A 23995-nucleotide genomic window follows, 5' to 3' on the forward strand; every position below is an offset into this window, starting at 1 on the left:
ATGTTAATCATGTTGCTCACATATATCTGCTTTCAAACCCAACAGGAGAGACACGAACCCTGCCTAGATCCAGTTCGATGGCGGCAGGACTGGAAAAGAACGGGCGCTCCCGTGTCCAGGCCATCTTTTCCCACGCTGCAGGTGACAACAGCACCCTGCTTAGTTTCTCCGAGGGAGATGTCATCACCCTGCTAGTGCCTGAAGCGCGTGATGGCTGGCACTATGGGGAGAATGAGAAAAACAAGATGTAAGTAATGTATAATTTATTCTGTTTTGCCCGAATCCAAACTGTAAAATAAGCTAAATGTTTGTCGATTAGGAGCAGCCATAGGCACATGTACATTTAACAAACTCTGCACTTTTAACAGGCGTGGCTGGTTCCCGTTCTCCTACACACGCGTGCTTCCTGACAGTGACAGTGAGAAGCTCAGAGTGAAGTATGCAGGATAAACACTGCCACACTTAATAATTCTGAATGAGACCAAGTCTGAGGCCATTGTTTTCTTACCCCTCCAGCCTGCACCATGGGAAAAGTAGCAGTACAGGGAACTTGTTGGAGAATGATGCATCAGTGCCCACACCGGACTACGGCCTGACTGCCCGACTGCTGGCACAAAGCCTAGCACAGCCCCGCCCACGCCCCTACAGCATGGCAGGCTTTGGCACACAGGTACTGTCGCTGTACCTTTTAGTGAACAGTACCATTTCTGCACTTGTTACTTGCTAAATTAATTTGTAGCTCCCACCTGAGTTTGTCTTATGTTGTGTAATTAAATGAGTAATCCTGCAGTAAGTGAAAATCTGACTTTTGCTCACTTTCTGCCATCTAGTGTTTGTATTTAAATACAGCAGATAATTCAGTAGTGGGTCTATGAGCACACAATGACTGCTTAACACTTGTTTTTTCAGCCTGCTATTGAGGATTATGATGGTCGCTTTGCCACAAGGTAAGTGCCTTTTTTGCCCTACCTACTAAGTATTGATCGATAATGTATGACTGCTACTGCCATCTGAAACACTTGACACTCGAGGCAGCAAGGCAACTGCTGAACATGCGCATATCCCAATTTAAATGTAGCATACTTTCACTGCTTTCTAAACAGATAAAATTTATTTTACTGAGGAAAAAAAACCTACTAGTACTGGGGTCATCACAAAGTCAGTATGGATCGAAGTGTGATGCCCGAGTTAGTGGTAACAAAGCTCAATTGTTCTGTAAATCTACTTTTATTACTCTTTTTAATTTATTTAGTGTGTTTTTGATTTTTTTTTATGTGCAGGAGTGTTTTTATTTACTTATTTATCTATTTTATACTATTATTTTATTTTATTTATTCATTTTTTGCCAATAATCCCAAAGACGGTAGTTCACTACTGATTTCAAACTGTCAATCTTGGATAAATTTGGCCTTTTTTCTTTCTTTTTTTTTGACACAACTTTGACAGTAGGCCACTGATCTCTTCATCCACTAATTGTTTCTAAACTAACGAGAACAAAAGTCCTGCTCTGCCATAGAATTTAAAATTTGCAACTTTGCCATACTGTATGTATGCAGTGTTTGCTTTAAATATTATTTCTTGTGTCGTCTTTATCCTTTCCTCTTTGCTCTTCTTTACTTTTTAAGTAGCTTGTTAAAGTTGAGCAGGGTCAGTATCAGTGTATTGACAGAGTGATTTTTTTTTTGATCCATTGTGTTTTAACTCTAAACAAGTCCTTGCTGACTCGTCAGGGTAATGTGAGGTTAAGATTCAGAATTATGCTGTGCCTGTTTCTGTCCGATCAGGGAGTGCATCTTTGCGTATATACCTGTCTGTAAATGTGTGTACGTGTGAGAGTGGGAGGGAGGAGAAATGTCCTGGTGTTTGGTGGATTACATGTTGTGACAGTAGACATCACGCTGACTTCATCTCAGTCATCACTGCTTGTCAGCCTGGGGCTTTGGGCACCAGTGTCAAGATGTTTTACATACTCCTGTCTGCTCTAAATGTGTGTGTATTTTTCTTTCTGTATCAGTATTTTGAGACAACTCTGTCCTGCAGGGTGTATTCACCCCAACAGACTAATACTGCATCCCTCCAGCTAAGGAGATGACTTGATGATTTTCTCATCAACAGCAACATATTGGGTTTGTCTGTTTTTCAAAGACTGGTCGAGTCAAACACAATCAAAATATGCACAACAATATCAGCAAACATATCTGCGTAAAAGTGTTGATGAGGGAATTGGAAGTCCAATCTTCTTGATTATGGCAGGTGTGTTTGGAGTTGTAGCTGTGGGTGGGGCAAAATAGATTTCCTGACCCCACCTGCCCTTCTCCTAAACTCTACTCTGCCGCCTTGTGCCTGTCTTGTCTTTCTCCATTTCTCTCTGAGTGTGTCCGACCTGGCAAGCTTCCTTCTCTCTTTGTTCCACAGTGACAGTCCTGATGGCAAATTGATTTCGACTGTGTGAGAACAGACATACAGACAGAAACAGACAGCTCCGGATAGCACAGGGGCCTCTTCCCCCCCCCCCTCCCCCCCATCTTTCCCCCTTCTTAGCCTCCCTCCTGTCCAATTATCTCCACCTCTTCTCCTCTGCCTCCACACACACCCCTTCTCCGAATGGAAGAGGCCAGTTTCATCCCTTTCTGTCCTCTCTTCCTCCCCGGGTCCCTCCTTTCCTCCTTCCGTCCGTCCTGGGGTGCTGCTGGTGGTGGTGTCGGTGTGGACAGTAGCGGTTGGTGGGTGGAGGATTGCGTTGAGCGAGAGAGCCAGAGCGGGGCCTACCTGCTCGGCATGCAGCGATATGGACTCTGAATTCGCTATCACAGTCCACCATCACGGACTGATCTCGCAAGAGACTGCCTTTGCTACTGCTTATCTTTCATGCATGTACATGGTTGTGTCATTTTGTCAAACTAAAGGACATTCATGTACTGTACAAGTGCCAAAAGACTTCAATGTCGATGTACTAAAGCCACTGACTGAATGGCCTTTTTAAGCACAAGTGGGCCCAATATTATTGATTTCCCACCAAACACATACACGCTCAAAAAGCTTTGTTCAAAGTAAGGCTGCACGGCAGATTACTCTGTTTCCATTCTGAGAGTTCCCCTACGTCCTGCTGTGCTTCCTCGTGTCAGTGCTAGATTTTATTTTCCGTCCAGAGGGTGTGTCATATATGCCTTATTTTGCTTTTTTTTTTTTCTATTTAATACAGATTTTATGTGCGATGAAGCATTTTTTTAATTGAGCTTCAATAATATACATTATATATAGCTAAATATAAATTGTTTCTGTCCGTCCACTAAATTGCACTGTATTTTTGGTCATCACATGGTATAGTAAAAAAAAAGAAAAGCAAATTAAATTAAAATTCCCACTTTTGTCAACACAAACCCTCTTTTTGCCATCCTTTCCTGAACCTGCTGCCACAGTTATTACTTAAATAAAACGCCTCACTCCTGTAACCTTCAGTTTTGTCTTCTTTTTTGTTCTTTCCTTCCCCCCCCCCCCCCCCCCCCACACTTTTTTTCTTCTAATCCTGAAGGTACAGTTAGCTTGGAAGGGTCCATGATCTTTTGTTGAGTATCCCCAATAACAGCTGTGAATTAGTTTTAGGTTAAATAATAACCACAGCTTCTGCAGCTTTCAGTGTTTATGATTGTATTCCCTGAGTGGCTATGTAGTTTTTTTTGTTGTTTTTTTAATTTATTTTTTTGGTCTTTTCTTTTTTTTTTAAAAAAATATATTGTCCTTGTAAAAAATCAAATCAAATCAATGATAATAATAATAATAAATATTATTATTAAATTAAAAAAATTTACATATTTCCAGAAACAATGAAACCTGCTGATTAGTTGAAGTGTTTATCTTATGCATGCTGTGGAGGGAAACCAGAAAATGTAATATTGAGATTTGACCTTGAATGTATGGTGAATTTTTACAAAGGTATTCTAAATAAAACATACATCTATATATTAATAAACAGTGTGGTCTAACGAGAAATCTGTTCTGTCGATGATAATTTCCTTGTTCGGCTCAGAACTGATTCTTTTTATTTTTCACTTTTCCCTCTCAAAACCAACACCTACCTGTGACTCATTTCAAGCCACAACTCTGTTCGGTGCATGCGGTTTCATCCTTACTCACTCCCCCAAGCACCTGTAACATCTGTGCTGCTCTTGATAGCCTGTTGGTGTGTGAGGTGGTGTTGTGTGCACTTTGACCTGAACTCTGCCTGCCTGCTTTCCTTCTCTTTGGTTGTTTTTTAAATATGATTTTGACTTACTTGTGCTTGAGTTGTATTTGGGTCATATAAACAGCAGTGCACACATTTTTTGCAGACGTGCGGTTGATTTTATTTATTTTTATTTACTGTCAGATTTGTTCCCAGTGAGCTTTGCAATTTGAAAGGATTGTAGAGTGCTGTATACAGTATGGCATGTTGAGCATGAAGTGCGTACCTCTGTTTTGCATCCCCCATTTCAGTCGTGTACTGTTATCAGTTTCAGTATGTTTGCATTGCACCAGACTAACCAGTGTCCTTACAAAATGTGACCCATGCATGATCTGAGAGATGAGCCATTCAAATCCAAAAGTTCTTTTTACCTTCCAGTTTGGGTCCAGAATTGTCCCGGTTCTGAGGGAACAGGACCTCCGTAAGTCCACCAGTCTCCATCGCCTTTCAGCCAAGCAGTCTCTTATCTTCTGCTCTCTATTACTGTCTGGTTCTCATTGTTGTCATTGGCTGTCTGGCTGCAGTTAAGACGCGGGGAATAGCTGGTCTTTTCTGTCCTTTGGCCTCTTTGGAGTTGGCATCACTTGGTTCTGTCAATCCAGCAGGCCTTGGGTTGTAAAAGAAGTACTTTTATATTTTAATTTATGTATTTTTTTTTTCTTTCTGTGTGTAACCCAACATCATACAGAGAAGACACTAACCCTTCATGCATGCCTATAACACGCTATTTAATTAGAATTTGTTCATCATATGCTTGCTAAATCTCACAAAACTGCAACTTTTTGCTCAACTTACTGTTGGAAACTTTAGGAAGGTAGAAGTCTTTGGGTGTGGTTACATAATTAACCATCTAGATCTTGTACTTTGCTCAAGCTAACTATAAGTCTTGTCTCACCCCTCCTCTCCCCACAGTGACCGTTCCCTGGAGGTCTACCTCCGGCCTTCCTTCTCTGATGACCGAGCTGCACCCATCTTCTACTAGCAGCCTGCTGCCCCCTTTTTACCCTCGCGGGCCTTTCCTTTTTAAAAAGCAAGAGATAATGGCCAACACTGGCAGGTTTCAGTTGTATAACGTTATCGCAAGAGGGCCCAGTGGCTGTGGAAATTCACTTAAAGAATTTCCCATCAATGTTTTTTGCGAATGCTTTCACGAAACATTGAATGTTTTAGTCAGAACAGTGTGACAGTTAGATTTAATTATTTAGATCATACCAATTGTGAATAAGGTATTGCTAATAAGTTTTACTAGTGATGCCAATACATTAATATTTATCTGTACTTCTGTTATGCTATTTTTTTGGTTTCTGCAACACTTTACACTGTAACTTTCACTGGAGGATTATTTGAATTAAGTATCAGTGGAGGGGCACACTGCAATAGTTGCTTACATGAGCTGAGAAAACGAGAAAAGGATGGTTGTAAACAGTCTACCACACATTGCTGTAATGTGAACTGAGTAATTTGAATACTCAGACTGATGGTTGAACCCTGACAGGCGATGAGTAAACTATAATTTTGCTTTTGTTAGGTAATAGTATAGAATTATATATTGACTAGTTGTGATACAGTATACCCAGATTTTCAATGTGGGAACTGTGCCTTCTAGGTGTTCTTTTTTTTGTTTGTTTTTTCTTTATATGCATATGGCGATATCCATTTTGTTCTGTAAAGTGGTTTGAGGGAATATGCATCACAGTTCTATTTGTATTTTTATATTACTGAAAACGTTGATGGGATTATTTCACTTTCTTTGGCTTGAGCAAGCTTTCGTACAGTGCAGGCGCATTTCCACAGGTATAACACGGGAATAAACTGCTACTCTTTCCTTATGTTCAAATTTCAGTAATATCTAAGCTGCCAGATTGCCAGGAGGTTTGTTTTTTTTAATATATATATATATATATATATATATATATATATATATATATATATATATATATATATATATATATATATATATATATATATATATATATATATATATATATATATATAAATACATATATATATTCAGCTTAGAGGGGGTGGTAGCTTATCAGATAAGGTACAGTATTATCATAGCTTTGATCATTTGTTCTCAGTATTTTGCAGTACACTCACCTGGGACACAAGATTAGAGGCATGTTTTTCTTTTCTACAATATGCTGTATGGGGTTAGTGCTGAAAGTGTGGTTGAAAAGTAAGAATGTGTTGTATGAATGAGCTGAAATGCCTCTTAGTCTCCAGGAAATAAACTGTTACGTCACAAACACCTTTTGTGGATGAGTCGTTTCCACTGAGAATTGCGGTCATGCTTTTACTACATAGCTCATTTAAGAATCAAGTTTCAAATGCATTTTTTTTAACTTTTATATAGCCCTCACCTCGTCCATGTCTCTCTGTTTGTATTATATCTGTACCGTGCAGAGCATGCATGTAAATTAACTTGTCCAAAATAAATCCATATGGGCACAGACTTCATACTTTTATGTGTTGTGTTTTGTTTGTTTTGCACTTGTTGACATTAATGCAGATAAATATATCACAGACACAAGAGGGGGAAAAAGTATTTGGATTTATTTGTTTTGGATAGTACAACAGCCGTGAGTGAGGGATGAATGGAAACAGCAATGATGTTACTACCGGTGCATAGAACAACCCACCTCACCTTCTCCAAAGGCGTCTGCCACTTTAGCCAATGGGCTTTGAAATATCTCTTTGGCAAATTTGAGAGACTATCATCCTGGATTGCATCTTCTTCAAATTCTCTATACAAAAATACTAGCAATGTTTTCTCTTCTTGCAGAACTTCAAAGGCAAGGAAAGAGGAAACTGAATTGGCACTTGGAGCTACAGGAGGATAGAGAGGGGGGAGTGAGCTGCCGATACAGCAGTAGTAATTCAAGTCAAGCTACCTGCTACATGTTGATATAGGATTCATACAATTGTCCTATTTTGAATGTCTTTTTTTTTTCATTCCCTTATCACCTCATACCCGGTTCATTCAGCACTAACATAACAGATGCATAATGGATGAGACCAAGACCTAGATGTAGAAAAGATGCTCGGAAATGATAACTGACATTCAACATTTATAACTGGCATGTTGATACTGACACCACTCAACAGTGGTGACACATCTAAGTCCCTTTTAAAGTCGTTCTACTGATGATCAAATTTATTAAAAAAAACAAAAAAAAACCAACAACCCTAAATCTATAAACGGCACATGGACACTAATGGGGGGAATCTCATTGTTCAGCTGATTCGTTGCAGAATGTGGACACGAAGAGCAACATGGGGAACACAAAGTGCTTCAGAAAGGTGTGGAGAGCCGTGGGTTGTCATTAACTAGAGTGAGTGGTGGAGAATATGGTAGTGGTAACATCCTGGTTTTCTGTATTATGTTGCCATTAACATTAAATCCACAAAGTCCCACAATGGTGATTTGGATAACGTGAGAAATTAGGATGAAGCACCTCCAGCTCCACCATCATCACCAGCTATAACTTTTCATTGAAGTCAAATATTTTGTTTGAAAATCCATTGTAGTTTCTTATGTAACAACCATCAAGCACTGTTTTCTGGCACCAACAATGAGAGCCGTAACAGTCTTAAGTTGCCAGAAAATGCCAGATGGTAAGCAGATGGACAAAGGCAGCCAATGAGAGGAGCAGCTATGTCTGTCATTTCGCTTTTTTTTTTCTTTTTCCTTTTTTGGGGGGATTATTTTTATAATTCACAAATCAAAAGAACTGTAAGGTCACGAAAAGGAACTGATGCCGCATTTAGCAAATAAATACTGCGTGTCAAAACTAACATTTCTATTTCTGCAGACAATAACACTTCGCTTTGTATCCACTTTAGGTTGCTATCCGTGCAGCTATTGCTCTTTCGTCATAAAAAATAAATAAAATAATAATAATAGTGTGCAAATCATTCGGGGTACTTCACTACAATATGAGGCACTGTCTCATAAAGGGTCACCAGGGTCAGATGCCCCAAAGGTCGATTAAAAAATAAAACTCTGTAAAACATCTAGATATAATAATGCTGCTTTTTCTGTGTTGAGAAGAACCTGGAATCGACCTTCTCTCATCGTGGTGGCACGGCACTCTCAGTCTTTTGGGTTATCGTCACTGTTCCCTGTGGGACACAAGAGATTGGAAATAGAAGGTAAAAATATTATATTTATTTATTTACCAACTTCACAACAAAAACAATTTAACCAGGAATGCCCTAGATCTACTTTGTCTGTGTAATAAGCCACATCGCTGCAAATATTAGCACTTAAATATTAGATTTTAGGAATCTTTAAATCCACTTTGTCTTTCAGCTGTTTATATTAGCTGCATGTGGATCTTTGCTTACAACATTACAATGGAAGCCATCTTTCAATAGCCAAAGTAGGATCAGTATTTTAAACTGAGGTGACGTTTAGTGGAGTGTCACAATTTTAGTGAAACTTTTACTACAAGTTGGACTAAAAGGCATTTTTACCTTTTGCTGAGCTCATCTGGGAGTCGCAAACATGTGTGATAGAGAATCGTGACACCATAAAACGATTAAGTGCTACAGCGGCTGGTTTAGGTGCCTCGGGACTGTTGGAGAGAGAAGTGGGTGTTAACGCGGGCTCAAGTGTGGTGACAGGTGAGGATGGACAGGGCTCAAAGGACAGGTCATCTTCCAATTCGCAGTTCCCACCTGAATGCACACAGGAAGTCATAATCGCTTTGTTAAATGCAGTGAGAAAAAAAGTGAGGCTTATTCTTTGCAACATATTACATCCTCACCCTCTTCTGATTTGTTTCCATCTGTTTGTTTAGAAACACAGGGTGATTCATGTGACTGAGCTTCAAGTTCAGGGTCAGGTTGGGGCTGCTGGTCAAAGTTTTTTGTCTCTGATGTTTCCTCTCCACTGGCCTCTACTTCTGTTGAGAAGGAATAGTCGGCCAGCTCTCCTGTGGGGCTCTCCTGGAAGGCATGAAAACCAATTAAGTGATTTAATTTAATATAATAATCTCCCCAGTTTGTACAACGTTGACCTATTAAAATATTGTACCTGGTCAAAAAGGAACACTGTGACATCATCAAAAAAAGACACCGCTTTTTTCTTCCTCTCCAACTCCTCACAGAAGGATTCGGTGAGCAGGCCGGGCATCTTCAGGAGGCTGCGGAGGTGTCTAGCCCTGCTGCAGTCACTCACCACCACCGGCACTGTGGTGAAATCCTCCTCACTCTCCTCACTGTCTTCATCTTGAATGTTGTAGGTCCTCAGCTCTTCATCAGAATCGCTATCATCCGAGTCATCTTCATCCTCTGCCTCCTCCAGTGGAGCTCTTACATTCTCTCCACAAAGCTCCAGCAATGATGAGGAAGTGGACAGGTCAAGAGGACCATTGGATTCTCCACACAAACTGTCTTGTGAGTCACATTCCTCTGCATCTATGTCCTCAAATTCTTCCTCATTTATTCTCGCACCATCCCCTCTGTCGTCTGTCTCCTCGTTGACATGACTGAATTCGGGTAGCTCCTCCTCCTCTGTGGAGCCATCACCATGTTCATTTTCTTTGGGGGACTCGTCATTGTCATTGTTGGTTATGGTGGAGCCAGTATGCAATGACTGGGAATTGGAGCAGTCTTCTCTCCTGCTCCCGTCTTCCCGGGCATCCTGGACAGTGGAATTTGGCTGAGATCCAGTGGCGGGGTTAAGCTCTGTGGAAGGTTCGTCTTCTGAGTGCTCTGTCTCCAACCCAAGATCATCATCTGCAGGGGCGGTCTCTTTGGTCAGGCAGCCACCCATCTGTGGAGGAAATGGTGACAGCATAGACAACCCAGGGGTGGGAAGAGAATGGGGTGAACTATTGTCAGCCTCTGAGAGATTCACCAAAGCACAACTTTTGATGTGTCTCAGATTTGTTAAAGTTTCCCCATTAGCAAACTTCTTTTCTACAGCATGATTATTTCCTAAAAGGCTTGGTTTCTCAGCAGGGGGGTGACAGTTACGTGGACCTGCAAAGAACTTACTGCCGTCCTCTTGGGGACTCCTCTCATCATAGTCAGAAAAATAGGCTGAGTCCCTGTAGGGGTTCTTCTCGGTTAGACTTTTTAACTGTACCTCTGAGTTGCTTGTGGAAGTGCAGACCCCTTGTCCTAAACCCACCTGCAAAACAAGCTCGGATTCTCCGCCCAGCCTAGGGCTCCTCTCACCACCCAGGGGATCTCCAAGCTCTTTAAAAATAAACTCTGGAGATTCGTTGTTCTCTGTGTCATAGCCGCTATCCAGTGATTTGGGCAGGACTGGGATATTGAAGGGATCAGGGCTTAAGGGGCTTGCCATTGATGAAAACATGTTGTTGGTGTCTAAAGAGTCACCAGCTGTCTCTGGCTTCTTCTGCGGGCTGAGCTCTTCCTCCTCTATCTCAGCATAGTCGAGGTTGAAGTCTGCAAAGATCCCTGAAGTAATATCTGTAATGTCATCTTCTTCCTCACTGTAGTCACCAAGTTCAACCAGGCATATGCTGGAGTCTCTTACGCCAACTCCTCTATCTAATGTTCTGCTTCTCTCAGGTGAGTCTGCATAGTTTAGCTTCTTGTCACTCAGATCAAAAGATACTCCTGTCGAAATGCCCTCCCACATCTTACTTCTCTGCTTATCTGACAGTTGTCCTGCTTGACTAGCCTGAGGCTTCCTAAAAGAGGATGGTGATTTTATGTGGCTTGCCTCAGGTATCATTGCAGGATACGTTCTCTCTCCATAAAGAAATGATTGCGTTTCATATTTTCCACCCTCTCTATCGCTGGTATTTATTCTTGCATCTGTGAGAGAATTGGTACTTTGCACATTATCTTTAGTTGTGTTCCTTTCCACTTGAAAGGCATCTTCCTCTTTTTCTTGGTGGCATAAGTGAATGTATGAGCCTAAATCAGTTGGTTTGCTACAACTATTACAGTCAGATCCTCTTCCTCCTCCTTCTGAGGCATCACAAGATCTGGAGCTGTGGAAAGTTCTGGTGGAAACTTTGGTTAAAGACCATAATTCAGTTGTGTTTGACTGACTGGTATACTGCAGATCCAGACAGCTGTCACTTCCACTGCCTGTCTGCCTTGTGTCAAAGCTCAGGCTGTTATTGTTTGCAGAATGGTTTGAGATCCAGTTTGTGGCCTCTCCCTCGGAGAAAAGGTCATCCTCGATTTCTCCACTTCTCTGTTGACCCAAAAGCACGCCGTCAGCAGTTCCTGCATCAATTCCGATGTGGTTAACAATAGATGGTCTCTTTCTAAGATGACCTACCATATTATGGCAGCTTTCATTAACTGTGCTATGATTTGTGTTTGCTTCAAGGTAGGGATCACAGAACCCTAAGCTGGGGCTACTGACTGCTTGTGATAAACTGCGTGGGTTCTCTAACTGCTCCTTAGACTCTGCTGGCCTTTCTGCAGAGTCATTGAGATTGGACGAAAGGCAATTTTGGGAGTGGCCTAATTGTGGGGGGCTGGTGCTGTATATGTGTCTGAGCAGTGGTTCCCTGGTTAGCTGGCTAGTGGGACTTGAATCAGAGTCATAGGCAGTGGATTTGATGTTATCAGCAGTAGACCAGTATGCGCTGGGTTGTGCTGTGGTTGAACAAGTTTCACTCTCAGATAACAATCTGCTGTCACTGACTTCTAATCCTGGGCTGTAGTCCACAATGCTGTCATCCAGGTTAATGTTACACTCTACTGGTTCCTCTATGCGAATGTAGTACTCACTGCTGACTGAGGGGCTGTGGGCACTCAATACTGGAACCACACTCGGGTGTTGGGGTTCATAATAGGATGGGGACATGCTTGAGGTAAGGCTATCAGTCTTGCAGCCCCCTGTGGTGCTTCCCTTGCTTGAATAGTAGATATCCTGGTAATGTGGGTTCCCTTGGCCCAGTGGACCACTGGTGGAGGAGGAGCAGTAGGGTTGCTCAGCTCGGGCCTGCTCCCATTTGTATTCAAAGTTGAGACCGTGGCTGGTCTCTGTGACAGTCAGTAGGTCATCACCTGTGTCAGAGTGGAAGCTGTCAGAGAAGTGCTCCAAGAGGGGGAAGGAGGATGAAGCAGAGGAGGCCAGCTCCACTGCTTGAGTTTGGTCTGTATTAGGGGCATCAGCTGAGGCTGGTGTAGGGGTTAGAACTAGAGCTGTGGATGTAGCTGTGTGAGAGGTGCTGCCAAGCAAATTGGGTCTCAAGGCATTCCAGCGTTGCTCAAAGTCTTCCTCAGCTTCACTGGAGCCTTTGGCACACAAGTATGTGACCAGAAGGTGTACTTCCTCACTGCTGGGTCTCAGCTCTGGCTGCAGCCAGCAGAACTGCATTACCTCGTACCTGAACGGAGAAGAGGGACCGAAAAGACCACACACACCTTCAGGCTGGAAAACACTTATTGGTATCCTAAGATATTTTTGTTAAAAAAAGGAGAAAAGTTCAGAAGCAACATTTAAAAAAAAGGTAATATAAGGAGAACTTCAAAGTCAGCACTTTATAGCAACACCTAGCACTTATTTACTGCACTAGTCAATAGCATATACAGCATAGTATATGAAGGAGGTGCAGTGGAGATGCTGACACAGTTAGAAGATGTTTATGCTTTTCTTTGTGCATCTGTGTGGCTTCTCAGTGTTTGTACCAAATAGTTTAATTCCTTAGGGAGCAGTTTTGAAATAAAAAATAAATAAAAAACAATATCTGGCAGGCTTCCCAGGTAAAGATGAATGAGGTGATTCGGATCTGGTCGATGCCAAGGGGATCATAAAGAATAGGGAGAGTATTGATCATCTGCCCTTGGTAGCAAAGACAAATGTTGCTACAATGGACTTGTATCAAAATAAATAAAAAAGATATAAAATGGGAAAAATAAGGTTGTTAGAAACTCATTGGTCAGTTTGAACTGAAGGCTTACCAGCATCTAGAATCTATTTTGTGTGGCATCACTAATGTATAAGCTACTAGTCTTTTCTGAGTGTCAGTATTCACTGTATGTACAGTAGGTTCTCCTGAGTGTAGTTATGTGTGGATGTCTTACCAGCGGTCAGCCAAGGGGAACTGGAGCTGGGGTTTGGGTAGTTTAAGCTGCTGTTCCTTCACAGCATATGTCAAGACCTGTCTGTCAGAATAGTGTCTATACGGCTGGTTTCCCAGCTCAAACAACTCCCACAAAGTCACTCCAAATGACCTGAAACACACAAAGAAATATTTTAGGTTGGTCACTTCACATATTCCGGATAGAAAAACTTTCCAAACAAACTGTTCCACTCATTCGGTAACCCTTCAGACGGCTTGCCTTAAGTATGTGTGAACTCGAACTGTAGCTTCGATAATCTGCAATAAAAGCTTGCATTTCTCTCCCTTTACATAACTCACCATATGTTGCTGCTTTTGGTTTGGTCAACAACCAACAGGTTTCCATGGACCTCATCTATGAGTTCAGGTGCAATCCAGCGCAGGGGTACCCAAATCTGGTCTTGTGTTATATAATAGTCATCCTACAGAATTAAAAAGAGATATTGAGTACTAGGAGCATTACTAGCAGTCTTTAAAAATTACAGATATTTCAAAAGACTGACCTTGTACCGACTGTGGGAAAGTCCATAGTCTCCAATCTTAACTGACATTTCTGATGTTAGGAGGCAGTTTCGCAAGGCCAGGTCACTGTTGAAAATAAAAAACAACCAACCCCCCAAAACTGTTAAATAGAGAGATAAAACAATGCCACTTTTATTCAGAAAGACGCACTATGTGCAACAATGTAGTTGTTATTGTTTTCCCCTAATTAACTCTCTGTCCATGTGTGTGTTACAGTCTAAGCCTGTTCCTTAATAATTTAACTTTTTGGTATTTTTATGTTTAAAAAAATGTTTCTCTTGGGATCCGATCTAGTTTAAAAAATTGCAGCTGAAGTGTCTTGAGAAGAGTCTGTGTGATTTTTCTTTTAACCTGCACTAGAATGTTGGCACTTCTTTTTTTACAGCAACATACAGTAATGTTGTCAGTTAAAATTCAGTGATAAATGACAGAATTATACAATTAGAGTAACATACATATCACCTAAGTGCGTCAACACACTCACAATTAAGTCAGTAAGTGGAATCTCACCTCCTCCACAATGGGAGCTTTCAGCCTGGCAGTCACTAATTGGTTGCTATGGCCACCACCACTGCATGGATGGTGGAGTGAGAGCGAGAGGGGCTCGCCCCCAGCAACAAAATCACTGATGCTGGAGTTTGTGACAACTACTCAGGCAGCACCAGGATGTTGTTGCCAGGAGAGACCAACAGGTGGCGCACAAACCATTCAAGTAGATTCTTCCTTTTAAAGCTCAAATTGCAGAAGGTAAAGGGAGCGGGACTGACACACGTACCTGTGGATGAAGTTGTTTTTGTGAAGGTGCAGAAGCCCTGAAGCAATGTCACATGCCATTCTCTGGAGGATCAACGGGTCAGGTGTCTCAGAATCAGCTACTTGACAGCTGTGGAGGTAACTCTTCAGATCACCCTAAGAGGGGAAAAAATATGAGAACATGAGACACACTGACTTTTCTTTAATTCTGCAAACAAAACTAAACAAAGAAATTTAAAAAAATATATATGAAGGACTGAACAAACAAAGTTGGTCATTAAAATGTGTCTTACCATAGGGCAAAACTCCATGACCAACAGAAAAGGAGTAACCTCTGTACATTGTGCCAAGCACTGCAAGAGGGCAGGGTGCTGGAGGGTCCTGTGAGACAATTTTAGAAGGTATGATTGTGCAAAAACCATACCGGTAATAAAATAAAAACGTGTGGAGTTTCTGAAGTTTGATAAAACTGACCGGTATGGCTGGACCTCTTCAAGAAATTGCATCTGGTCCTGGACACTGGCACTGGCCTTCAGCTCCTTCACCACCACCTGCGTGGTGCTGAGGCCTGCATTGACCTCGCCCAGCAGAACCTGCAAGATTTAGCCAGCATCGATAAACTGTAGATTTAGAAACCAAAGTAAACATAAACTAGGAATGGAAATAGTGTGCGAAACAATCCAGGAAGCAAGGTAAAATGTAGGGAATCTAATGTGGCTGTGTATTTCAACTCTTCCCCTGTGGAATAAACTCCCCGATCGAATTAGCCTCACTGGAGCATTCAATATAAGAGTAGAACACATTTTAAAAACCACGTATTATAGTAAGGAAGCTGCTGTTTAAACTAGAATATTAAAATAGTAATATTGAGTGCAAAGGTGTTTAAAATCCCTCTATCTAAAAACTGACTGAGTGTATGCTTTCAGAACTAAATAAAAGTTTTACCTTGCCAAACCAGCCATTTCCAATCTCCTTCAGATAGAGCAGACTGTGGCGTCCAAGGTCTGATGATTTCAGCAGTTGGACTGGAAAAGAGCAATAAGAAAGACATACAGTAAGATTACTCTCAGACAGGAAGAAAATGACGGCTTTAGCATCAAGGAAGTGACTAAAAGAAAAGGAATCTTACAAGAACAATTTTCAACGCACTGAACGAGGTAAACGCGAAAAATCGAAAGTTAAGAATGCTCTCTGCAGAAACAAAAAGAAGCTGAGCTCCACAGCAGAGAAAAAGAAAACTGAAAACACAGATAAGGCAAAAATACAGAAACCTCTCTGAGCAAAAGAATACATTTCCTAAATAAAATGTCACATTTACTGAAGAGAAGCTTGCCTGAAGCCAAATAAATGTTTTACTTTCCATATAAATTAAAGTGTCCTTTAAGAACAAAGAATTTTTTTGTCACGACACAAATTGCAGCAACACCATAATTCTACAAATCATCCATCTTATGCACAAAATCAAATACCTCCATGGATCTTCATATTTTAAGTATGAAGATGTTGAAAAGGACGATGATGATGGAGCAGCGGAGCGGCCAGCCACTCTGAGCACCGTCACAGCGACTGAGTCCGAGTCCCAGGCTGAGATGAAGTACTGGTTCAGAGTGTGAGAATCAAGAGCCCGTGGCCCCGGCCCCAGCCCCAGGCAACTTAGCCTCATTGTGTGTATGTGAGAAGGAGCCCACGGTCACAGTGTGTGTGTGAGCGCCTCGGCAGGATTTAACCCTCCGAGCCCTTGCACAGCTGAACAAGCTCACCGCGTTGCCTCTCCCCGTCTCCACCGAGCTCATCCTCCAACTGGGACACATAGAAAAACACATACTGTCCTCATCTAAAGCTCTCCAGCTGTCGAGCAAAGGCCGAAATCCCTGCTTCCTATATAGGCTTCCAGCTACAGTACACAGAAGAGCAGACAATCTTTAAGTCCGATCTACTGAACAAAAAAAAAAAAGATGAGATGAGATTTCTGCCCTTGCTTCTGGTCATGTATCCCGCCTGATGTGACTGTCATGTATGTTGGTTGTGTGCCGTTTGACACGCCACCTCTATGTGCAGCTTCAAGACACCCAGGAGTGACATAAGGCCCCCATAATGCCCCCCTATCACCCAGGACAGCAGCATTCCTCAGCCAAACATGACACAAACACTGCTCTGTCCACAAAAAAAGACCTCTGTCATACGCATTCACCACCCCTATCTCTCTGCTCTTAGGTCCTGGTGCATGCCACCACCCTTCCCCTGTCTTTCCTCATTCTGTCACAGACCCCTCACTGTATTCTCCTCATAATGCCAGTCCTCCGCTTGCGCGTTCCATGGACGTTTTAGCCAGGCCTTATGCTCCCCCACTGCCCAGCCGGTTTAAAACAGGCCCATTGTTTGGTTCGCTCACTCACACACACATTCACAGTGTCTCCTGGTACCCAGTGCACCAAACACACACTTGCAGACACACACACACACAAAAGTGGCACACAAGGCCCATTCTCCACTGGATTGCTGGACAGAGGTTGTGTCACAGTGATAACAGAACAACACTGCTCCACCCCAGCCTCCAAGCCTCCACTACCCCTGCTCGACAGAGCGACAGAGAGAGAGAAATTAAGAAGTCATATTATTCCAAATGTGGAATTTATGAGCGTGAGTGTGCATTCTTGTCCTACTATTGGCATTTCTTGAAAAGATGCAACTGAAAATACATGCTAACACTTTAAACATGGACTTTGAGTCAGCTTTGAGCTTCTATAGGGAGTCTGAAAGTTTGACATGATCTGTTAGACAAAAGATTAGAGCAACAAGTGGAAAAGAAGAACTCTCAGACGGTTAAAGGCAAACATTGTGCTGTGTGTTCAAACTGATGTATGGGTTCATATAGAAAATATCATCCATGCCTGGTGTATAAAATATACTACTGGTATTTTCTTACCAGTAGTGAGGATAATTCATTCACCCCATGCATGCTAGTGTGAGGGTAGGCAGTTTATGACACGTGAAGGAGCTTCTGATGATTATGTATGGGTAACAACAAATGTAAAACATATATTCAGAAAAACCGAAAATATCAACTTTAAAGGAAATATACATTCTGTGTATCTTCAGTGCTTAATTGTGTGAAATATACATGTAAAAAAGTAAATCCAATAGTACAAAAGGTTCAACTATTTATAAAGAGGAATGAGTCATAGAGTGTTCTCCCTCTGAATCACTGGAAGGAGTCAATATCACTCTTTTCACGATCTCGCCTTTCGCCATTTACCCATTCCTCACCCTGCAACACCTGGACCAATCATACAGCAGTAGCTATGGGGGAAAGAGGCGAGAATAGTGATTGGCTGTGAGCCTGAGGCTGCCTTGTCCAATCATTGCTGACGCTTACATCCTGGGACGCTGAGCAGCAACTCACCTCCCTTCTAGCTGAGCACAGTGCAGCGCACACAGCCAGTGAGTCATACAGGGTGAGGCACTTTGAGCACCCAGGATCTGACTTGCACTGAGATCGACAAATATATACACGTCACATCAAGGCGAAACCGCACTTGAGCATCCCACGTCTGAGGTAGAATGTCGTGAAATAACACAAATATAGAATTATCAACTAAAAATACCAAAATAACATGAAACACTGTTCTAAAATAAGATGATAAAAACAGAAAAAAACAAACCGCATTCATGAGCTGGAACATGGATTTAACCCTCATCTCATTGCCTGGGTTCCATGCAGATCACAGAGCATAATCTTTGACATATCTCACTTTTTCTCGTATTTTCATGACTTTTTTAGGCAATTTGTTCCTAATGATTCCACGCCCCTGTTTTCCCTTTTTTGCTTTAATTAGTGTTTTTTAAAAATACATATGTTCTGGGGTCTCAGGAGACCCCAATTACACCTAAGCAGTTTTTTTTTTTTTTTTAAATAGAACTACCGTAATTGTCGGGCTATAAGCCGCTACTTTTTGCACAAGCTTTGAACCCTGCGGCTTTTAGTCAGGTGCGGCTTTTCTATGGATTATCCATGATTTTTGTCATATCGTAAGACGATTTGTTTTGTTTGTTCCGCTGTTGTACGGCACTACGTTGCCTGGCGGAAGGGCATGTGATCAGACACACAGTATCGGGGTTCAAGAGTGGTATGTTGGTCACATGTCCATCCGCCAGGCAACATAGTGCCGTACAAGTAGCGCGAAAAACAAACTTCAAAGTAGCGCTACAAGTTCAGCGGGAGTCGTGGATGATGAGCGGCAATAAACTTGCGAAAAGCAAGTCATGCTCAACTCCACCGGTGGAATCTGACAGCGTGGAAAAGTGTGAAAACATCCATGATCACCAACGGATTTCGAAGGGCTGGACTGCTGCATGATGGAGAGGAGGACACCACCACGGCCCTTCTGAGGGTGTTCGACTCTGACACTGACAACGAGGATTTGTTTGGTTTTGAAAGTGACAACGAAGGAAAGAAGCTGAGAGTGGATGACGAAGCCATCCTGAGCCTGTTCGTCTCCGACACTGGAGAAGAGGACTTTGGTGGTTTCAGTGCGCAGGAAGAAGAGAAAGATGGTGGTGAATGACTGACTTTTCTTCTTGTTAAAGCCGTGTCACTGCACCTGAGCCTAAAAGGTAGTCCGAATCTATTTTTCTGGTGTGCTGTAGGTTATTGTTATGTACTACATTTGTTACTCATTTATGAAGCACAGTACATGTTTCGTACTTGTAATTACCGCTACTTTTACATATACCTTAAAAGCTGTGCAAATATGTACCCATAACTTGTTTTTCAAAATATTAATAAAAGGGGTGTGTCTCCAAACAGCCATCTCTTTCCTGACAATTCCCTTTGTGCATATTCTCTTACATATGATAAGTCAACATTGAAACACCTGCGGCTTTTAGTCAGGTGCGGCTAATGTATGTACAAAACAGGATTTCCCCCTGATTTTAGCTTGTGCGGCTAATATTCAGGTGCGCTTTGTAGTCCGGGAAATACGGTATTTATTTAGTCAATGTTTGCCATGAGTCTCAAATGGGAGTATCACACAGTTTTCACAGAGGCGGAGGCACTCTAGCAGTGATTTTAAAGAAGAAAAACTCAGATGTCATTGCCAGATGGAATCTTATCAGAACATTGGAGACATCGCCGTCTACATGTCTACCTGAGACAGATAGATGCCCTGGTCCTGCCACATATGAAAAGGAGGGCTGATACTGTTGCATTGCAAGCCTCAATCTGAGCAGCAATGACCCCCCCTGGGCAAAACTCCATCTGCTGATGTGACTGTCAAATGCTAGGCTGGACAATCTAAAAGGTGTTACCTTTGCTGCTGAAAGCAGAAACTGTTTGCTTCCCCTGTCACATGCCAACATGCCCTGAGCAAAGCATGAGGCTAATTGGGTGCTACAGTGTAACTGCCTGGATTTTGTGTTTGTTTTTTGCTAGTTCCAGTCTCTGTTAAACTGAAGTTAGAGTCGGTTTACATTTCCAGCAATAAGTCAGACTTGCTTCAGTGGGTGTTGGTCGATTCTGTTCATGGACAGAATTTCTGGGTGCAGCCGGGGGGTGGAGGGTGTCAGGTTCAGTAGTCTCAGGATCTCGTTTCTGTTTTTCGCAAATGATGTGGTTTTGCTGGCTTCATTGAGCCATCACCTTTGAGTTTGTTCTTGGCCTGTTTGCAGCCAAGTGTGAAATGGCTGGGATGAGAATTAGAAGCTCCAAGTCTAAGGCCATAGTTCTCAGCTGGAAAAGGGTGGAATGCCCACTCCACTTCAGAACAAGCGGCTGCCCCAAGTGCAGCAGTTTAAGGTATCTTAGTGTTTGTACACGAATGAAGGGAGAGTGAAGGAGGAGACTGACAGATAGGAGAATTCTTTGCAGGCACTGAGCATATTAGTGAATCTATCAGTTTAATGGTCAGTGTAAGTTCCTACATTCTCGTATGGTTATGAGCTCTGGGCAGTGACTGTTTATATAACTAATAATGCTTTGAGTAGCAATAAGGTGTGATATTATCATTATTTTGCTATTATATTTGCCTCTTGGAGTAAATTGCAGGGTTTTTGTTTTTTGTTGGGTTTTTTTCGTCTTTGTTTGTTCGTCACATCAGTCCATGTATGTTAAATATGTTGGCAGGATGAGGGTTGAAAACACTGCTGTAGCAGTCTCATGCAATGGGGTTAGGTCAGATCCTTTTTTTACATTTGCGAAATTATGCAGCAGGTCAATTTCTATATATGTTGCACAGTAGTTACATATCGCTCTTTTAGTGAGACACAGGGTAAGGGAGAAGAAACAAATAAAAGACTAAAAATGAAGAAGGCCAACTGAGCTTGGCAGAATTAGCTCAGTTCATATCTTCTACACGAATAAAACCAGTGAGATGTTCCACAATCCACTTGAGAAATGTAGCCTTTGTTACATCTCTTAGAATGGCTTAAAAGAAGTAATGGAGGTCAAGAGGAATGAAAAAAAAAAACACCAAGCAAACCCAAGTTAATAGTTCAAATACTCCAATACATCACCTAGAAGTGTTATTTGTGTATGCTGTTGTGCAGTTTCTTACTGGATCTGCCAGGTTGTTTGGAGACAGGCAGGGAGACCTCGGTGAGTGGAAGGATGTAAACCTCGGGGCCATTCTGGGAGGAAGGCGAGGCCAGGGCGGAGAGATCTGCCTGGTACTCCTCTCCCTCTGTGTTTTCAAACTCCTGGCGCAAAGAAACACGCTGGGATTAGTCATCCACTCACAGTCGTCCTTCCACTGAAATAGTGGGAGACAATGGTTCAACTGTGAAGACATTCAAATGCACTGAGGCACTTCCACCTACCCATATACATTAGTCATGTACATTGTAGGGTGCATTGTGTGGGACGCTGTGGGGGAACACATAAATGCATGCCACTATTCAAACCGTATACACAAAGCCTGTCTTTATTTCCTCCCTCCAGTGTATTTACTTTCTTACACAGCTGAACATCAGAAACATAATTCTTATTTTCAGGTTTTGTTTTTTATTCACAGAGAAAGAAACTTTGTTGTTGAGTACATTTTATCTCATAGAGACTTGTTCTAATAGATTTAACTTTGAAAATTACATCAGGATTCGCACTAACAGGCCTCATGGGAAACAACTGTGTTCTGATAGCTGTGAGATTTAAACTGTGCTATTACATCTGCCACTACAGTGTTTGAATGAGCTCAGTTTTCCCTGGTGTTTCCGTCTGCACAGTTTTATGCGACGCAGTCTGTATTGCACACTACACACAAAAAAGCTATTCACACAGTGTACACTGAGCCACTATAGCACATTAGGAGGAAAAGGAAGCGAATATAATCAGCTATAAAAAACAAGCAAACAAACAAAATGCTAATCCCCTCCTCCAAGAGGCAAAACTCATGGAAGATGATGATCCTCTCTTTCCATTTGCTATACACCATATCCCATATCTTCCACTCTGCCACTTATACTTCATCCTAAAAATGGACTCTCTGGTCTGCTGCAGTGTCCTTGCACTTCAGCTGCTGTAGCTTGTCCATGCTCTCTCCCAAAATGTATGCATAAATACTGCTGATATTAAACCAAGAGGCAGATCTCTATGGACTACTTGTCTTTTACTGGCCAGTAGGAACACTTAGCACTTGCAAATGACAAATCCTGCACTGCCGTTTACATGTAGTTGCCTCTCCTCACCTTCTGCTGCATGCATATAGTTTCAAAATATGCATTGTGTTCATTCACCCAGTAGGTAGAATTTATTGTTTGGTAATTTACAAATAAGGACCACCATTATTGATACAATTGCTAAAAATACTGAGTGAAAAAAAACAACCAAACAAACAACAGTAAATAAACAGTAAAGTAGAAAAACTGTAATCTAATATATATAATAGGAAAAATTGGTTTCATCAGGATATGTAAAAATAACTGAATAAAGCAAGAGTCTCACGTGTGTTCCATTAATTTATTGTTCAGAGCTTTTTCTCCAGCAGTTTCAGCCTAACAGCCACCTCTGAAAGGTTAATAACCACTGATGTAAAGAAACAGTATAGAGAGAGCTGGAAGAAATTAGAAAGGATGATATTAAGCTGCAGGTTGAATATTTGAATGGCTGTGTGTGTGTGTGTGTGTGTGTGTGTTATTCAACATGTGTTATAAAACACTAATATGTACATAGGAATGTGTGTGTCTTTCTCATTGAGCAGAACCATCTGCCACTCTCCTCAGAGTGAAGTGTGAAAGCGAGCACCTGGCTGTGAGTGAGCATTGCACAGCTCCCCTGAGAGCCTTCAGTTTAGAAAGCACTTAATACCCAGCCTCGCACTACATGCACCAGTAAGAACACTGCGATGAAGAGGAATAATGAAGCTTTTTGGACGGTGCAGCAGTGCAGCTCTGCAGTCCCACAACACTGCACACCTTACAAGCGAGTTGTTGAGAGGGACAGACAGGGGGACCGCTTAATCATGATGTGATACCTGGTGTTAACCTAAGAAACAGAGATAAATATTTGAAAACATCTGCGCTCTAAAATCGAAATATATCTCCCTTAACAAGAACTTGGCTTGTCTTCATATGCAGTGTCTGTCATGTCCTTGTGCAAGACACTGACTCGTTAGGACGGCTGTTTAGTAGCCCTATTTCCATCCTGAACTCTGATGACATGGTGCTGGAAGACAATATCCCTGCAGGAATCAATAGTTCTATACTGGTTTATCAACCCGGCTGAAAGACGAAGCTTTGCTTTGTCAAGAAAAACAAATCAACTATTGTATGATGGTGTTTTAGCAGCTTAAGCCATCTTTGTGTCATTAGGGCCAGTGAAAAGTAGACACAGACTGAGGCTTCCGCTGTTCCTGCTGGTTATTAAACTATGTTTTCACATAATGAGGCTGAGGCGATCTGGCATGGGAGAGACAGACTGCCACACACACAAACACACACATAAACACACTTATCCACTAATAGGAAAAGTTCTGCAGTTGTTAAAGGTACCTCTCTATGCAGTGCTCATTAGTGACACTGTTGTCCCTACAGCATGTACCTACTAGAGGCAGTTCCCATTGATTCTCATCACATATAGTACATACACAAGGAACAAGCAGCTCGGCTCTAATCCCCACTCCTGCGCTGTCCTCTGCTTTCTACAGCTATCTAATCAACAACAGCAATGTCGAACACAGGTTTCATCCTCCCATTTGAATACTGTAATTGAATTTGCTCAAGTAATTACAAATAAAGACACTGTTGTCCAGTCAGGGCTGGACAACAGTGTCTTTAGCTAAAAACAGTTACAGACAAATATACATAGACAAAATGAAAACATATTGCAACACTTCTTCCATAAAACAAACAGCATGCTCATAAGAAACTAGTAATGGCAAGAAGCAGGCACGACAGCGACTCGAGAGTTACTCCTCCCTCTCTCCTTCTTTCCATATGCCCC

General features: G+C 41.9%; 2 protein-coding genes across 7 annotated transcripts in view; one reads left to right on the forward strand and one right to left on the reverse strand.

Annotated features, from left to right (window-relative positions):
* The window catches only part of LOC113020650 (brain-specific angiogenesis inhibitor 1-associated protein 2-like), a 51122-nt gene extending 45010 nt beyond the window's left edge, over positions 1–6112 (forward strand). The window contains exons 10-15 of one of the 4 annotated variants that reach the window (XM_026164806.1): positions 46–247; positions 369–437; positions 517–670; positions 910–947; positions 4601–4643; positions 5135–5198. In XM_026164806.1, the coding sequence (XP_026020591.1) occupies positions 46–247; positions 369–437; positions 517–670; positions 910–947; positions 4601–4628 (491 nt within the window). In that variant the 3' untranslated portion in view covers positions 4629–4643; positions 5135–5198. The other 3 variants (XM_026164804.1, XM_026164803.1, XM_026164805.1) reach the window with 3 other exon arrangements.
* A 94-nt stretch (positions 6113–6206) lies between these two features.
* The window catches only part of LOC113020652 (serine/threonine-protein kinase LMTK2-like), a 31334-nt gene continuing 13545 nt past the window's right edge, over positions 6207–23995 (reverse strand). For 2 of the 3 annotated variants that reach the window (XM_026164808.1, XM_026164807.1), the window contains exons 4-15: positions 21117–21258; positions 15511–15590; positions 15040–15158; positions 14859–14946; positions 14588–14721; positions 13794–13878; positions 13591–13712; positions 13253–13402; positions 9264–12555; positions 8995–9175; positions 8702–8905; positions 6207–8347 (exon numbers count right to left, since the gene is read on the reverse strand). In XM_026164808.1, the coding sequence (XP_026020593.1) occupies positions 8319–8347; positions 8702–8905; positions 8995–9175; positions 9264–12555; positions 13253–13402; positions 13591–13712; positions 13794–13878; positions 14588–14721; positions 14859–14946; positions 15040–15158; positions 15511–15590; positions 21117–21258 (4626 nt within the window). In that variant the 3' untranslated portion in view covers positions 6207–8318. Of the gene's footprint in view, positions 8348–8701; positions 8906–8994; positions 9176–9263; positions 12556–13252; positions 13403–13590; positions 13713–13793; positions 13879–14587; positions 14722–14858; positions 14947–15039; positions 15159–15510; positions 15591–16034; positions 18470–21116; positions 21259–23995 lie in introns of those variants that run through there. The other variant, XM_026164809.1, reaches the window with a different exon arrangement.

The sequence above is a fragment of the Astatotilapia calliptera genome, chromosome 4 (genome assembly GCF_900246225.1).
Source record: "Astatotilapia calliptera chromosome 4, fAstCal1.2, whole genome shotgun sequence".
Classification (NCBI taxonomy): domain Eukaryota; kingdom Metazoa; phylum Chordata; class Actinopteri; order Cichliformes; family Cichlidae; genus Astatotilapia; species Astatotilapia calliptera.